The sequence below is a fragment of the Ranitomeya imitator genome, chromosome 2, assembly GCF_032444005.1.
Source record: "Ranitomeya imitator isolate aRanImi1 chromosome 2, aRanImi1.pri, whole genome shotgun sequence".
In the NCBI taxonomy this organism is placed as follows: Eukaryota; Metazoa; Chordata; class Amphibia; order Anura; family Dendrobatidae; genus Ranitomeya; species Ranitomeya imitator.
Genome location: NC_091283.1, coordinates 270,298,407 through 270,317,145, shown reverse-complemented (window position 1 = coordinate 270,317,145; position 18,739 = coordinate 270,298,407). Strand labels below are relative to the sequence as shown.

Sequence of the window (18,739 nt, the reverse complement as noted above, 5' to 3'; positions counted from 1 at the left end):
CAGGTGTCTCCTCTGTACAGGTAGTAATATAGTGAGTGCGGTACCTGATCTCCTTCTGCAGGTGTCTCCTCTGTACAGGTAGTAATATAGTGAGTGCGGTACCTGATCTCCCCCTGCAGGTGTCTCCTCTGTACAGGTAGTAATATACTGAGTGCGGTACCTGATCTCCCCCTGCAGGTGTCTCCTCTGTACAGGTAGTAATATAGTGAGTGCGGTACCTGATCTCCCCCTGCAGGTGTCTCCTCTGTACAGGTAGTAATATAGTAAGTGCGGTACCTGATCTCCCCCTGCAGGTGTCTCCTCTGTACAGGTAATAATATAGTGAGTGCGGTACCTGATCTCCTCCTGCAGGTGTCTCCGCTGTACAGGTAGTAATATAGTGAGTGCGGTACCTGATCTCCTCCTGCAGGTGTCTCCTCTGTACAGGTAGTAATATAGTGAGTGCGGTACCTGGTCTCCTCCTGCAGGTGTCTCCTCTGTACAGGTAGTAATATAGTGAGTGCGGTACCTGATCTCCTCCTGCAGGTGTCTCCGCTGTACAGGTAGTAATATAGTGAGTGCGGTACCTGATCTCCTCCTGCAGGTGTCTCCGCTGTACAGGTAGTAATATAGTGAGTGCGGTACCTGATCTCCTCCTGCAGGTGTCTCCTCTGTACAGGTAGTAATATAGTGAGTGCGGTACCTGATCTCCCCCTGCAGGTGTCTCCTCTGTACAGGTAGTAATATAGTGAGTGCGGTACCTGGTCTCCTCCTGCAGGTGTCTCCTCTGTACAGGTAATAATATAGTGAGTGCGGTACCTGATCTCCTCCTGCAGGTGTCTCCTCTGTACAGGTAGTAATATAGTGAGTGCGGTACCTGATCTCCTCCTGCAGGTGTCTCCTCTGTACAGGTAATAATATAGTGAGTGCGGTACCTGATCTCCTCCTGCAGGTGTCTCCTCTGTACAGATAATAATATAGTGAGTGCGGTACCTGATCTCCCCCTGCAGGTGTCTCCTCTGTACAGGTAGTAATATAGTGAGTGCGGTACCTGATCTCCTCCTGCAGGTGTCTCCTCTGTACAGGTAATAATATAGTGAGTGCGGTACCTGATCTCCCCCTGCAGGTGTCTCCTCTGTACAGGTAGTAATATAGTGAGTGCGGTACCTGATCTCCTCCTGCAGGTGTCTCCTCTGTACAGGTAATAATATAGTGAGTGCGGTACCTGATCTCCTCCTGCAGGTGTCTCCTCTGTACAGGTAGTAATATAGTGAGTGCGGTACCTGATCTCCCCCTGCAGGTGTCTCCTCTGTACAGGTAGTAATATAGTGAGTGCGGTACCTGATCTCCTCCTGCAGGTGTCTCCTCTGTACAGGTAGTAATATAGTGAGTGCGGTACCTGATCTCCCCCTGCAGGTGTCTCCTCTGTACAGGTAGTAATATAGTGAGTGCGGTACCTGATCTCCCCCTGCAGGTGTCTCCTCTGTACAGGTAGTAATATAGTGAGTGCGGTACCTGATCTCCCCCTGCAGGTGTCTCCTCTGTACAGGTAGTAATATAGTGAGTGCGGTACCTGATCTCCTCCTGCAGGTGTCTCCTCTGTACAGGTAGTAATATAGTGAGTGCGGTACCTGATCTCCTCCTGCAGGTGTCTCCTCTGTACAGGTAGTAATATAGTGAGTGCGGTACCTGATCTCCCCCTGCAGGTGTCTCCTCTGTACAGGTAGTAATATAGTGAGTGCGGTACCTGATCTCCCCCTGCAGGTGTCTCCTCTGTACAGGTAGTAATATAGTGAGTGCGGTACCTGATCTCCTCCTGCAGGTGTCTCCTCTGTACAGGTAGTAATATAGTGAGTGCGGTACCTGATCTCCTCCTGCAGGTGTCTCCTCTGTACAGGTAGTAATATAGTGAGTACGGTACCTGATCTCCTTCTGCAGGTATCTCCTCTGTACAGGTAGTAATATAGTGAGTGCGGTACCTGATCTCCCCCTGCAGGTGTCTCCTCTGTACAGGTAGTAATATAGTGAGTGCGGTACCTGATCTCCTCCTGCAGGTGTCTCCTCTGTACAGGTAGTAATATAGTGAGTGCGGTACCTGATCTCCTCCTGCAGGTGTCTCCTCTGTACAGGTAGTAATATAGTGAGTGCGGTACCTGATCTCCCCCTGCAGGTGTCTCCTCTGTACAGGTAATAATATAGTGAGTGCGGTACCTGATCTCCCCCTGCAGGTGTCTCCTCTGTACAGGTAGTAATATAGTGAGTGCGGTACCTGATCTCCTCCTGCAGATGTCTCCTCTGTACAGGTAGTAATATAGTGAGTGCGGTACCTGATCTCCTCCTGCAGGTGTCTCCTCTGTACAGGTAATAATATAGTGAGTGCGGTACCTGATCTCCTCCTGCAGGTGTCTCCTCTGTACAGGTAGTAATATAGTGAGTGCGGTACCTGATCTCCTCCTGCAGGTGTCTCCTCTGTACAGGTAGTAATATAGTGAGTGCGGTACCTGATCTCCTCCTGCAGGTGTCTCCTCTGTACAGGTAGTAATATAGTGAGTGCGGTACCTGATCTCCCCCTGCAGGTGTCTCCTCTGTACAGGTAGTAATATAGTGAGTGCGGTACCTGATCTCCCCCTGCAGGTGTCTCCTCTGTACAGGTAATAATATAGTGAGTGCGGTACCTGGTCTCCTCCTGCAGGTGTCGCCTCTGTACAGGTAGTTATATAAATAGTAGCAGTTCCGCTTTCTGTCAGCAGGTGTCTCCCGCTCCCCTTTTTTGGCGCCGCGCAGTCCCGTGTGTTGCCGGCAGATGGCAGCTCCTCCTCCTGCTCCAGGGCCGCGCCTCCCGGTAACGTCGTGCAGGGGCGGTGCTGGCTGGCTGTGGGCGGGTCGCGGTGTCAGTCAGACAGAGGTTCCCGCAGCGGCTGCGGCTTCCCGGCGGTTTTCGCCTCACACCGCTCTCGCTCCCGGACATGGCGGACGTTTTTCTGCTGCAGGATTCCATCTCCTCGTCTTCACCTGATGAGGTCGCCAACCGCTTCGCCCGGAAAGGCGCCCTGCGGCAGAAGAACGTGCACGAGGTGAAGAACCACAAATTCATCGCCCGATTCTTCAAGCAGCCGACATTCTGCTCCCATTGCACCGACTTCATCTGGTGAGCGACCCTGCAGCTGTCACCACCCCCTGTATACAGCGTATAGTGCCCCTATATACTGCTCATCTCTATAGTCTGTACACTGCCCTTATGTAATGTGCCCCATATACTGCCCCTATATACTGCACACATCATCTGTATACTGCTCCTATATACTGCACACATCTGTATACTGCCCCTATATACTGCACACATCATCTGTATACTGCTCCTATATACTGCACACATCATATGTATACTGCTCCTATATACTGCACACATTATATGTATACTGCCCCTGTATACTGCACTCATCACCTGTATACTGCCCCTATATACAGCACACATAATCTGTATACTGCCCCTATATACTCCACACATCATCTATATACTGCCCCTACATACTGCACACATCACCTGTATACTGCCCCTATATACTGCACACATCATCTATATACTGCCCCTATATACTCCACACATCTATATACTGCCCCTACATACTGCACACATCACCTGTATACTGCCCCTATATACTGCACACATCACCTGTATACTGCCCCTATATACAGCACACATCACCTGTATACTGCCCCTATATACAGCACACATCACCTGTATACTGCCCCTATATACTGCACACATCACCTGTATATTGCCCCTATATACTGCACACATTATCTGTATACTGCTCCTATATACTGCACACATCACCTGTATACTGCCCCTATATACTGCACACATCATCTGTATACTGCCCCTATATACTCCACACATCATCTACATACTGCCCCTATATACTCCTCACATCATCTGTATACTACCCCTATATACAGCACACATCACCTGTATACTGCCCCTATATACTCCACACATCATCTACATACTGCCCCTATATACTCCACACATCATCTATTTACTGCTCCTATATACTGCACACATCATCTGTATACCGCCCATATATACTGCACACATCATCTGTATACCGCCCATATATACTGCACACATCATCTGTATACTGCTCCTATATACTGTACACATCATCTGTATACTGCTCCTATATACTGTACACATCATCTGTATACTGCTCCTATATACTGTACACATCATCTATATACTGCACACATCATATGTATACCGCCCCTATATACTGCACACATCATCTGTATACTGCCCCTATATACTGCACACATCATCTGTATATTGCCCTTATATACTGCATACATCATCTATATACTGTGCACATCATCTGTATACTGCCCCTGTATACTGTACACATTATCTGTATACTTCCCCTCTAGACTATACTAATTCTGTATACTACCCTTGTATACTGTGCACATTATCTGTATACTCCCCTATATACTGAACACATCATCTATATACTGCTCCTATATACTGTACACATCATATGTATCCTGCCCCTAAATACTGTACACATCTGTATACTCCCCTATATACTGCACACATCATCTGTATACTGCCCCTATATACTGCACACATCTGTATACTGCCCCTATATACTATATACATCATCTGTATACTGCCCCTGTATACTGTACAAATTATCTATATACTGCCCTTTTATACTGTACACATTATCTGTATACTGCTCCAATATACTGTACACATCATCTGTATACTGCCCCTATACACTGTGCACATCATCTGTATATTACCCCTATATACTGTACACCGCCCCTATATACTGTGCACATCATCTGTATACTGCCCCTGTATACTGCACACATCATCTGTATACTGCCCCTATATACTGCACACATCATACTGTACACCATCATCTATATACTGCTATATACTGTATTCATTATCTGTATACTGCTCCTATATACTGTACATATCATCTGTATACTGCCTCTATATACTGTACACATCTGTATACTGCCCCTATACACTGTGCTCATCATCTGTATATTACCCCTATGTACTGCACATAATCTGTATACTGCCCCTATATACTGTACACCGCCCCTATATGCTGTACACATCATCTGTATACTGCCCCTATATACTGTACTCAACATCTGTATACTGCCCCTATATAATATACACATCATCTATATACTGCCCCTATATACTGTACACATCATCTGTGTACCGCCCCTATATACTGTACACATCATCTGTATACTGCCCCTATATACTGTACACATCATCTGTATACTGCCGCTATATACTGTACTCAACATCTGTATACTGCCCCTATATAATATACACATCATCTATATACTGCCCCTATATACTGTACACATCATCTGTGTACCGCCCCTATATACTGTACACATCATCTGTATACTGCCTCATATACTGTACTCAACATCTGTATACTGCCCCTAAATAATATACACATCATCTATATACTGCCCCTGTTTACGGCATGCCACAATCCATATACTGCCCCTATATACCTATCCATATACCTTCATATACTCCCTCTACCTTATATTGCCTCTGTTGTGTACTGTAGATTCTTCTATATACACCTATGTACTGTACTCTTCTATATAGTTTCCATCTATATACACCTGTATATTGCTCCTCTATACTCACCACACACCTGTGTATACACCTACTGTACATGTCGTTTGCTGCCCCTGTATATGTACAGTGTACCCATCATATGTATACACCTATATACTGTACATTAATATACTTCCCTTTTGTGTGCACTACTTATACCATGTACTATATTATTTACCGTGCACCTATTCATTATATACTGTACACTGCCCATACATGCTATATATTGACCATCTACAGCCATCATACACACATATAATGCCCATATATAGTCATTACTGTGTAACAGTATTTATATATGCCGTACACGTATCTATACCATACACTGTCCCTATATATCATATACTGTACATCAATATGCGCCATCCCTATATACTGTACTCTGCCGCTCTACTTTATATGCTGTATATCATAATCTGCATACATCACACATGTATATACACATATATATATGGTCCTGTGTATTATACGTTGTATACCTGTCAACTATATGCATCTTACACCTATATGCTGCCTGGTGCCCCAGTACACCGTTTATCTGTATAGACCATATTCTGCCCCTATGTAATATTTACTGTACGTCTATGTACACCTTTATATTCTACACCGTGTACCCAGTGTCTATATACACCTCTATACTGTATATGTATATACTCCTGCTCCTATAATGTACATTGCACCTATATATCGTTCATCCATCATTTAGAATTGCTTTTATACTGTACGCAGCCCCTATGTACTATACAACTATATACTGTGCGCTGCTCCAATGCATCATATATGGCAAACATATCTATATATACTGCCCCTTCATACTAACTATATGTATATACAGTGCCTACAAGTAGTATTCAACCCCCTGCTGATTTAGCAGGTTTAATAAGATGCAAATAAGTTAGAGCCTTCTAACTTCAAACAAGAGCAGGATTTATTAACAGATGCATAAATCTTACAAACCAAAAAGTTTTGTTGCTCAGTTAAATTTTTATAAATTTTAAACATAAAAGTGTGGGTCAATTATTATTCAACCCCTAGGTTTAATATTTTGTGGAATAACCTTTGTTTGCAATTACAGCTAATAATCGTCTTAAATAAGACCTGATCAGGCCGGCACAGGTCTCTGGAGTTATCTTGGCCCACTCCTCCATGCAGATCTTCTCCAAGTTATCTAGGTTCTTTGGGTGTCTCGTGGACATTAATCTTGAGCTCCTTCCACAAGTTTTCAATTGGGTTAAGGTCAGGAGACTGACTAGGCCACTGCAACACCTTGATTTTTTGCCTCTTGAACCAGGCCTTGGTTTTCTTGGCTGTGTGCTTTGGGTCATTGTCTTGTTGGAAGATGAAATGACGACCCATCTTAAGATCCTTGATGGAGGGATGGAGGAGCGGAGGTTCTTGGCCAAAATCTCCAGGTAGGCCGTGCTATCCATCTTCCCATGGATGCGGACCAGATGGCCAGGCCCCTTGGCTTAGAAACAGCCCCACAGCATGATGCTGCCACCACCATGCTTGACTGTAGGAATGGTATTCTTGGGGTCGTATGCAGTGCCATCCAGTCTCCAAACGTCACGTGTGTGGTTGGCACCAAAGATCTCGATCTTGGTCTCATCAGACCAGAGAACCTTGAACCAGTCAGTCTCAGAGTCCTCCAAGTGATCATGAGCAAACTGTAGACGAGCCTTGACATGACGCTTTGAAAGTAAAGGTACCTTACGGGCTCGTCTGGAACGGAGACCATTGCGGTGGAGTACGTTACTTATGGTATTGACTGAAACCAATGTCCCCACTGCCATGAGATCTTCCCGGAGCTCCTTCCTTGTTGTCCTTGGGTTAGCCTTGACTCTTCGGACAAGCCTGGCCTCGGCACGGGAGGAAACTTTCAAAGGCTGTCCAGGCCGTGGAAGGCTAACAGTAGTTCCATAAGCCTTCCACTTCCGGATGATGCTCCCAACAGTGGAGACAGGTAGGCCCAACTCCTTGGAAAGGGTTTTGTACCCCTTGCCAGCCTTGTGACCCTCCACGATCTTGTCTCTGATGGCCTTGGAATGCTCCTTTGTCTTTCCCATGTTGACCATGTATGAGTGCTGTTCACAAGTTTTGGGAGGGTCTTAAATAGTCAGAAAAGGCTGGAAAAAGAGATAATTAATCCAAACATGTGAAGCTCATTGTTCTTTGTGCCTGAACTACTTCTTAATACTTTAGGGGAACCAAACAGAATTCTGGTGGGTTGAGGGGTTGAATAATAAATGACCCTCTGAAAACACTTTTCCCAATTTAAAAAAAAAATAAACAAAGAAATAACATTCTTTTTTGCTGCAGTGCATTTCACACTTCCAGGCTGATCTACAGTCCAAATGTCACAATGCCATGTTAATTCCAAATGTGTAAACCTGCTAAATCTGCAGGGGGTTGAATACTACTTGTAGGCACTGTATACAATGTGCATTGTATATAGTCTATAGTGCACACCCATCACCAATATACTGTACACATACTGTACTATATATTTTACACTGCATACCAATACCAATCACCTATATACTTCCCCTATATATTATACACTGCGCACCCTTCACCTGTATACTGTATGCTGCCCCTATATATTATACCCTGCACACCCTTCACCTATATACTGTACGCTGCCCTATATATTATACACTGCACACCCTTCACCTATATACTGTACGCTGCCCTATATATTATACACTGCGCACCCTTCACCTATATACTGTATGCTGCCCCCATATATTGTACACTGCACACCCTTCACCTATACTATACGCTGCCCCTATATATTATACCCTGCACACCCTTCACCTATATACTGTACGCTGCCCTATATATTATACACTGCACACCCTTCACCTATATACTGTACGCTTCCCTATATATTATACACTGCGCACCCTTCACCTATATACTGTATGCTGCCCCATATATTGTACACTGCACACCCTTCACCTATATACTGTACGCTGCCCTATATATTATACACTGCGCACCCTTCACCTATATACTGTACGCTGCCCTATATATTATACACTGTGCACCCTTCACCTGTATACTGTATGCTGCCCCTATATATTATACCCGGCACACCCTTCACCTATATACTGTACGCTGCCCTATATATTATACACTGCGCACCCTTCACCTATATACTGTACGCTGCCCTATATATTATACACTGTGCACCCTTCACCTGTATACTGTATGCTGCCCCTATATATTATACCCGGCACACCCTTCACCTATATACTGTACGCTGCCCTATATATTATACACTGCGCACCCTTCACCTGTATACTATACGCTGCCCCTATATATTATACACTGCACACCCTTCACCTGTATACTGTATGCTGCCCCTATATATTATACCCGACACACCCTTCACCTATGTACTGTACGCTGCCCTATATATTATACACTGCGCACCCTTCACCTATATACTGTTCGCTGCCCCTATATATTATACACTGCGCACCCTTCACCTATATACTGTACGCTGCCCCAGTATATTATACCCTGCACATCATTCACCTATATATTATACACTGCACACCCATCACCTATATACTGTACACTGCCCCTATATATTATACACTGCGCACCCTTCACCTGTATACTGTATGCTGCCCCTATATATTATACCCGGCACACCCTTCACCTATATATTGTATGCTGCCCCCATATATTGTACACTGCACACCCTTCACCTATATACTATACGCTGCCCCTATATATTATACACTGCGCACCCTTCACCTGTATACTGTATGCTGCCCCTATATATTATACCCGGCACACCCTTCACCTATATACTGTACGCTGCCCCTATATATTATACAGTGCACGCCCATCACCTATATACTGTACGATGCCCCAGTATATTATACCCTGCACATCCTTCACCTATATATTATACACTGCACACCCATCACCTATATACTGTACACTGCTCCTATACATTATACACTGCACACCCTTCACCTATGTACTGTACGCTGCCCCTATATATTATACACTGCACGCCCATCACCTATATACTGTACGATGCCTCAGTATATTATACCCTGCACATCCTTCACCTATATATTATACACTGCACACCCATCACCTATATACTGTACACTGCTCCTATACATTATACACTGCACACCCTTCACCTATGTACTGTACGCTGCCCTATATATCATACACTGCACACTTTTCACCCATAGACTGTACGCTGCCCCTATATATTATACCCTCCACACCCATTACCTATGTACTGTACACTGCCCTATATATTATACACTGCACACCCTTCACCTATATACTGTACACTGCTCCTATGTATTATACACTGCACACTCTTCACCTGTATACTGTATGTTGCCCCTATATATTGTACACCTATATACTGTGCGCTGCCCCTATATATTATACCCAGCACACCCATCACCTATATACTGTACACTGCTCCTATACATTATACACTGCACACCCTTCACCTATGTACTGTACGCTGCCCTATATATCATACACTGCAACCCTTCACCTATATACTGTACGCTGCCCCTATATATTATACACTGCACACATTTCACCCATACACTGTACGCTGCCCCTATATATTATACACTGCACACTCTTCACCTATATACTGTACACGGCTCCTATGTATTATACACTGCACACCCATCACCTATATACTGTACGCTGCCCCTATATATTATACAATGCACACTATATACTGTACGCTGCCCCTATATATTATATACTGTACGCTGCCCCTATATATTATACACTGCACACTATATACTGTACGCGGCCCCTATATATTATACACTGCACACAGTTTATGTACTGTACACTCATCACCTATATTCAGTTTTAAGGTACAGGATAATGAGCCTGACACTCCGGGTACGGACATTGTAGCTGATTCTCCGGGGGGTACGGGACGGCGACGCTGACTCTGGGGGGTACGGGACGGCGACGCTGACTCTGGGGGGTACGGGACGGCGACGCTGACTGGGGGTACGGGATGGCGACGCTGGGAGAACGGGATGACACTGATGTTGGGGTTCACTTTCCTACCCTGTTTCTCTGTCACTTTTCCTTTCTGACCCCCCAGTGTTCATGTTGTGATATTTGTGGGGTCTTGGCCTGTGTTTTGACACCGGTGGTCTCTGTAATTTGTGTTACTTCTCTTCTCTTTCAGGGGCTTCGGGAAGCAGGGATTCCAGTGTCAAGGTAAGAGACCCCGTGTGTCGTGTCCCCGTCTGCTGCGCGTCCAACCTGAAAGAGGAGAGTTGTTGGTGATTTCGGGGGTCTCACGCTTGTCTCTCCCTGATCCACCCCTTATATCTCCACATAGCGGGGGACGGGGACGGGGGCCCTGCTTCTGGAGGTGACAGACCGGGCTCCCCTGTGTCTCTGAGCTTTTATTCTTTAGCTCTTTTTTTCAGCGCTCGTTCACACCAGGCCGGGTGTCTTCAGGTTCTGGTTTGCTCCTGGCTGTCGCCTCTGATCTTCTGCCTCCATATTGTCCTGTAATCTGCGGCTTCTGTCAGGACTCTGAGCCTCTAATGAGCGGCGGTGTCTGGAGCGGCAGCAGCGCAGGTGGAGCAGAATGTGGTGTTACTGTTCTTTTTCCCGGTGCCGCGGCACATGATCCGCCCGCTCATATTCTAGGACAATGCCCAGTGTGTCCTCCACATAGCGGCCCACGGGCTCTGCAGGACACGGCGTCAGCAGCGGAGGAGGCGAGACGGGAGGAGAGGGGAGAACACTAGAGAGGGGATATGAGAGAAGAGGGGAGACGGGAGGAGAGGGGAGAACACTAGAGAGGGGATATGAGAGAAGAGGGGAGACGGGAGGAGAAGGGAGAACACTAGAGGGGGGGATATGAGAGAAGAGGGGAGACGGGAGGAGAAGGGAGAACACTAGAGAAGGGGATATGAGAGAAGAGGGGAGAACACTAGAGAGGGGATATGGTAGGAGAGGGGAGAACACTAGAGAGGGGATATGAGAGGAGAGGGGAGAACACTAGAGAGGGGATATGAGAGAAGAGGGGAGACGGGAGGAGAGGGGAGAACACTAGAGAGGGGATATGAGAGAAGAGGGGAGACGGGAGGAGAGGGGAGAACACTAGAGAGGGGATATGAGAGAAGAGGGGAGACGGGAGGAGAAGGGAGAACACTAGAGAGGGGATATGAGAGAAGAGGGGAGACGGGAGGAGAGGGGAGAACACTAGAGAGGGGATATGAGAGAAGAGGGGAGACGGGAGGAGAAGGGAGAACACTAGAGAGGGGATATGAGAGAAGAGGGGAGACGGGATCTCTGTTGCCCTGCGCTGTTCTGCTGTGTTGCCCTGCACTCTGCTCCGCTGTTCTCTGTTGCGCTGCCCCCTTCTCTATTGCCCTGCTCCGCTCTGCTGTGCTCTGATGCCCTGCGATCTCTTCTGCTGCCCTGTGCTATACTCTGTCCTGCTCTGTTGCCCTGCCGTGTTGCGTTGCCCTCTGCCCTGTCGGGCCGCCCTCTGAACAGTGAAAAAGTTAAGTTTCAGCTCACCCCCATCAGCAAATCCATGAGAGTCCACAGGAACATCCGAGCAAGGAAAACGCCACCGCCCAACGTCCTCTGCTGAGTAAGTAAGAAAAAAAATCCAGCTCCGGAGTAAAAGTCATCAATTTTATTTCCACATATTTAAAATTTGGAAAAAGCTGCTTGCAAGTAACTGCACAACTATTCCAGAAAAGAAGCCATAAGTTAGCTGAACGCGTTTCGAGCACGCATGGTGCTCTTTGTCCACAGCATAAGCTTGAATAGCCCAACAAGACATATAAAAACAGATTTAACAGGTGAATAGCCATGAGAATAATTAACTCCACCCCGACAAATCCCATTGGACATCCAGAACATGCAGTCATTAGGACAGGTACAAAAAACTTGGCTTCTTTTCTGGAATAGTTGTGCAGTTACTTGCTAGCAGCTTTTTCCGAATTTTAAATATGTGGAAATAAAATTGATGACTTTTACTCCGGAGCTGGATTTTTTTTCTTACTTACAGGCCGCCCTCTGCCCCGTCGGGCCGCCCTCTGCCCCGTCGTTTTTCATCTCTGCAGTGCAGTGATTATTGTGGGGGGCTTTGATTTGCACCCTGATGTTGGGGGGGGGAATCGCTCCTCATCTTCTTGGGGAGCAGGAACCTGTAAAGGGCCTGTGGATTAGGAATAGTTTGTTTTCCTCCAGAGCAGCGCCCCCCAGTGTGCAGGCCATGTGTGGTGCTGCAGCTGTGCCAGATGGACAGTATTAGAGTGGGGTTGCAGTAGAAAACATGTCCTTTATATATTGGGGGGCGCTGTTCCTATTCTCAGGATATCTGAGGCTGCACGGCCCCTTCCCCCACCCCCGAGTGCCTGGAGTGCAGCAGTATGGCTGCAAAGTGGGGGAGGCGAGCACTGCAGGCGCCGGTGATGAAGGGGTTACTGCTGTCTCTCTCCCCCCCAAAGACCCCCCCCCTCAATTGTCCATGTGATTTTCTATTTGCTCTTGCCCCCCCCACGAGGGGGGGCAGATGACACGGGTGGGGGGCAGCAGGCGAGACAAGGGGTCAAATGATATGGGGGAGCAGACTCCGGACGCCATGTTTTGGGGGGGGGAATCACTCCTTTTATAAGATCTGCTGAGATTTCGACCACAGTGTTATGAGGGGGCCCCCCACAGCCGACACGTTGGGGTCCCCTCAGGAGCGACTGTTACTGATGAGTGGCCTCAGATCGTGGTGCGGGGAGGCCTGTGATGGATATGGCCCTGTGGGCAGAGAGAGAAGTGTGCCCCCCTGCAGTGTAAAACATGGGGGGCAGAAGTCTTGGTCATCACTGGTTGCTGCTGACCTTTGTTCTCCGGACCCCTGTGCTCGGATTATTTTTTAGGCATTGTCGCAGCCTCTGTTGTGACCGCTCCGACCCCGGGGGCTGCACCTCATCGTCCTCTGCGCCCCCTGGAGATGAAATTAGAAGCAAACAGGACACTGTAGCTTTAAGGCGCCAGCTCCTGAGAGTATTTATTAAAGGGCCGGCGTCACATCACCTGGAGAGAAGTTTCAGCTGGGGGAAAGCCTGTGACCATTCCTAGGATCCCTGCTTCCTGTCAGTGAATGAAGAGTCCTGGCTGTTAACAGCTGAGGGTTTGGAACATTGTGTAAAGGTACCGTCACACTCAGTGACGCTGCAGCGATATAGACAACGAGCCGATTGCTGGAGCGTCGCTGTTTAGGTCGCTGTAGAGACGTCAAACACAGCAGCTCCAGAACGATGCAGGAGCGATCCTGTGACGTAACGGCGACTCACTTATCGTTCTCGCTGGTTGTTAGCTCCATGTAAAACATTGCAGGCATCGTTGCTTTTGATGTCAAACATGACGATACACGCCAACCTGACGACCAAATAAAGTTCTGGACTTCTAGCTCCGACCAGCGATGTCGCAGCGGGATCCTGATCGCTGCTGTGTGTCAAACACAACGAGATCGCTATCCAGGACGCTGCAACGTCATGGATCATTGTCGTTCTCGTTGTGAAGTTGCTGAGTGTGACGGTACCTTTATGTGAGATAAGAAGATTAGATTGTAAGCTCCTGGGGTCAGGGTCCCGTCCAGACATTATAGTAAGAGGGGTACTGCCTGCACCTGATGAGGAGGGCCAGGGCATCCGTGAGCCCAGCACCCCCTCTGCCTGCGCCCCCTGTGCCCCCTTCGTCCTCTCTACCTGCGTCCCCTTCTGCCTGCTCCCTCTCTATCTGCCCCTCTGCCTGCGTCCCCTCTATCTGCCCCTCTGCCTGCGTCCCCTCTGCCTGCGTCCCCTCTATCCGCCCCTCTGCCTGCGTCCCCCTCTGCCTGCGTCCCCTTTATCTGCCCCACTGCCTGCGTCCCCTCTATCCGCCCCTCTGCCTGCAGCCCCTCTATCCGCCCCTCTGCCTGCGTCCCCCTCTGCCTGCGTCCCCTTTATCTGCCCCACTGCCTGCGTCCCCTCTATCCGCCCCTCTGCCTGCGTCCCCTCTATCTGCCCCTCTGCCTGCGTCCCCCTCTGCCTGCGTCCCCTTTATCTGCCCCACTGCCTGCGTCCCCTCTATCCGCCCCTCTGCCTGCGTCCCCTCTATCTGCCCCTCTGCCTGCGTCCCCCTCTGCCTGCGTCCCCTTTATCTGCCCCTCTGCCTGCGTCCCCTCTATCTGCCCCTCTGCCTGCGTCCCCTCTATCTGCCCCTCTGCCTGCGTCCCCCTCTGCCTGCGTCCCCTTTATCTGCCCCACTGCCTGCGTCCCCTTTATCTGCCCCTCTGCCTGCGTCCCCCTCTGCCTGCGTCCCCTTTATCTGCCCCACTGCCTGCGTCCCCTCTATCCGCCCCTCTGCCTGCGTCCCCCTCTGCCTGCGTCCCCCTCTGCCTGCGTCCCCCTCTATCTGCGGCCCCTCAGCCTGCGCCCTGTTCCGGCTCCTTCCTGCTGGCAGCCGCGCAGATTTCTGCAGATTCTGACCTTTACCAAGTATTTGCTTTCCTCTATATTTATCTGTCGGCGGCGCGGAGCTGCTGGTGTCACTGCCGCACAGCACGGGGTGCGATACTGAGAGCAGAGGTGTCATGACTGATCGCGGGGGTGCGGACCCCATATATTCAGACGGTGACCCCTGTCAGTCTGCAGTGCCAGGATCTCCAGGACAGGCTGAGCTCTGCGGGTTTGTTACTGTGTGTCAGTGCAGACAGTCCTCTGTTTGCATCAGTCTCGTTACAATGTGTCGGTTGGGTTGATAGTCATGTCCGGACACACTGTAACAAACACTCAGCCGTTGGGTCTCGGCCTCCGGATTCAGCCACTGACAGTTAGCGCCATTCTTGAAACCATAAGGAAGTGAATAATCACATAGTCTGATAGAAGGTTCTAGAATGATCCAAGTTATTTACATGGGACTGACTCCTCTATAACGTGTGTACAGTGATTCCCGTGTAACGAGGCGACCTGTCCAGAGGGGGCGCTGCGGGAACTTTCTTGCTGACACATCGCACGACACCTTCTGTTTCCACTTTTCTAGTGGTTTCTACCATATTCACCCACCGGCGTCACCGTGAGAAAATGCTCCACGGCTTCTGAGTAATCGCACTTCCTCCTCTGTAATCCATCTACTACATGTGGCCGAGGACGGGGCTTAAAGGGGAAGTGCAGCCAAAAATAGACAGAGGGATTCCCATACCATCACACCTAGAAAGAATCTCTACAATCAGCATTATATCCCAGAGCTGCACTCACTATTCTGCTGGTGCAGTCACTGTGTACATACATTACTGATCCTTAGCTACATCCTGTATTATACTCCAGAGCTGCACTCACTATTCTGCTGGTGCAGTCACTGTGTACATACATTACTGATCCTTAGCTACATCCTGTATTATACTCCAGAGCTGCACTCACTATTCTGCTGGTGCAGTCACTGTGTACATATATTACATTACTGATCCTGAGTTACATCGTGTATTATACCCCAGAGCTGCACTCACTATTCTGCTGGTGCAGTCACTGTGTACATATATTACATTACTGATCCTGAGTTACATCGTGTATTATACCCCAGAGCTGCACTCACTATTCTGCTGGTGCAGTCACTGTGTACATATATTACATTACTGATCCTGAGTTACATCGTGTATTATACCCCAGAGCTGCACTCACTATTCTGCTGGTGCAGTCACTGTGTACATACATTACATTACTGATCCTGAGTTACATCCTGTATTATACTCCAGAGCTGCACTCACTATTCTGCACCTTCAGAGCTGAAATCTCCCAGCTCCCCTGCCATGTCCTGTTGATTTGTATCCTGGGACATGGCTTCTCATCTGTCAGTAATCTTTTCCTTGCTTATTACCTTGATGACTCTTTCCAGTAATGAGCAGCATTTTAGGGGGTGGTTGTTGTTGGATTTCTCGTGCTATTGCTGAGCTGCTGATGAATTGCGCCGTCTCTTTGTGCCTCAGAGCCGTATGCGCGCGCGGAGCCGCTGTTAGATCTCTGCTCCTGGAGCCGTTCCCACGTCACGGTGACTGGAGAGCAGAATCTGACAGATTATGGAGGATCGTTTAAAGGGGATTTATCTGCTGTAATTAATCCCTGGCTTAATGTTGGCAGCAATCGCTGCAGTATTAAAGGGGAAGGCAGCGCAGTGCATTATGGGAGCGCAGTGTCTGCGGGACAGCGGTGGTCTGAGGGGCGGGGCATGACACTGGCATGGTAAGATAGGACTGGAGTGATGATGTCATCAGTGGTCGATGACCTCACTATCATCCCCATCATCTGCGGCTCCTTGTTACCCCTTTTTTCGCTGGTCTGGCTGACCTGCGGATAATGCGGGGGCCGCCATCCTGCTTGGCGCTGTGGCTGGCGGCAGGTGCGCCTGGCACAGGGGCATCGGAATAAGTGGCTCGTTATTTGTCCGCTGCTCCAACAATAGCGCATTGTGGCCGCCGCTCCTGCGCCAAGTGCCCGCATGTCCCGGGCAAGCGGCCAGATGGTGGCAGCGGGGGCCCCTCTCTTCTCGTGCAGCTCCACTCCGTCCCTCCACTGTCCAAACCTCTGCTCGCGGTCAGTTCACAGCTGGGCTTTTGTTACAGTTGTATCCCGTATTGTTTGCTTCTATGATCGGATACATTGTAACAAACCCTCAGCAGCGCAAGAAGAAAGTGGCCGAACCTGTGTTCTGGGAGAAGTAATGCACGTTCCCAGCCTGCTGGTGAGGAGCAGAGCCGTCGCAGTGTGTCAGGCCGGCGGTGGGGTGGGGCCGGTCAGGCTGGATTCCTCTGCTCAGTCTTTCTGGTTTTTTGGCGGGGGTCGGTGAAGATGAAAGGTCGCTTCCTTATCGCTTCCTTATCGCCGTCTCCGCATTGTCAGGTGCTGCACTGTGACAAGCACTGCTCCGCAGGTGGCAGATTACACCGAGACTTGGGTCACTGAGTGCTGCTCCGCAGGTGGCAGATTACCCCGGGACTTGGGTCACTGAGTGCTGCTCCGCAGGTGGCAGATTACACCTGGACTTGGGTCATCGAGCGCCGCTCCGCAGGTGGCAGATTACACCGGGACTTGGGTCACTGAGTGCTGCTCCGCAGGTGGCAGATTGCACCTAGACTTGGGTCATCGAGCGCTGCTCCGCAGGTGGCAGATTACACCTGGACTTGGGTCACTGAGCGCTGCTCCGCAGGTGGCAGATTACACCTGGACTTGGGTCACTGAGCGCTGCTCCGCAGGTGGCAGATTACACCTGGACTTGGGTCATCGAGCGCCGCTCCGCAGGTGGCAGATTACACCGGGACTTGGGTCATCGAGCGCTGCTCCGCAGGTGGCAGATTACACCTGGACTTGGGTTGCTGAGTGCTGCTCCGCAGGTGGCAGATTACACCTGGACTTGGGTCACTCAGTGCGCCCCCAGATCTCTGCTTGCTGTGAGTGCACAGTAACGTGAGGCCACCCTGACTTATCCCTACTCACAGAGCTGAGCGTTTGTTCCAATGTGTCAGTGTGGAGTCCCCAGAGGATTCTCTGCAGTGGACACGTTGTAGCAGTGATGTCGGCTGTACGAGGGTTCGTCTCCCCCAGACTCGTCCAGCCGCGCTCTGATGGGGGATTATTCCCATAATCTGCTGACAATGGGGGCTCCCTCCTGTTTGTATGAGGCAGGTTGAGGTGTCGACACAGCCGGACCCCCGCACCGAGCATTCACACGGGAGGAGTTGGAGAGCTGTCATTGCTCTCTGCAGCGAAGACCCTCCTATGGGGGCATGAATAACACCTGTCCTGGCCTCGTACCCCCACCCAGGTCAGAGGCTTGTGCCCCTCCTAGGAATCCTAGCCCCCCGATATCTGTGTCCTCGGCATCATCATGTGGAGCCGCCTGGAATGTCGCCTCTTGTTTGTCTTCTGGATCAATAGACATTAATGACTGACGTCTGTTCCCTGGGCCTTGATATCACTGAGCCACCCCCCATGTACAGGGTGTCTGGGCCTCGGTATCATTGAGCCTCCCCATATACACAGTGTCTGCTCCCCAGGCCTCGGTATCACTGAGCCT

At 49.2% G+C, this 18,739-nt stretch overlaps 1 protein-coding gene across 1 annotated transcript in view; it reads left to right on the top strand.

The window, feature by feature from the left end:
* The first annotated feature begins 2,854 nt into the window (after nucleotides 1–2,854).
* PRKCA (protein kinase C alpha) overlaps nucleotides 2,855–18,739 on the top strand; it is a 148,385-nt gene continuing 132,500 nt past the window's right edge. The window contains exons 1-2 of the mRNA XM_069749181.1: nucleotides 2,855–3,127; nucleotides 10,854–10,885. Of these exons, the coding sequence (XP_069605282.1) occupies nucleotides 2,946–3,127; nucleotides 10,854–10,885 (214 nt within the window). The 5' untranslated portion in view covers nucleotides 2,855–2,945. The remainder of the gene's footprint in view (nucleotides 3,128–10,853; nucleotides 10,886–18,739) is intronic.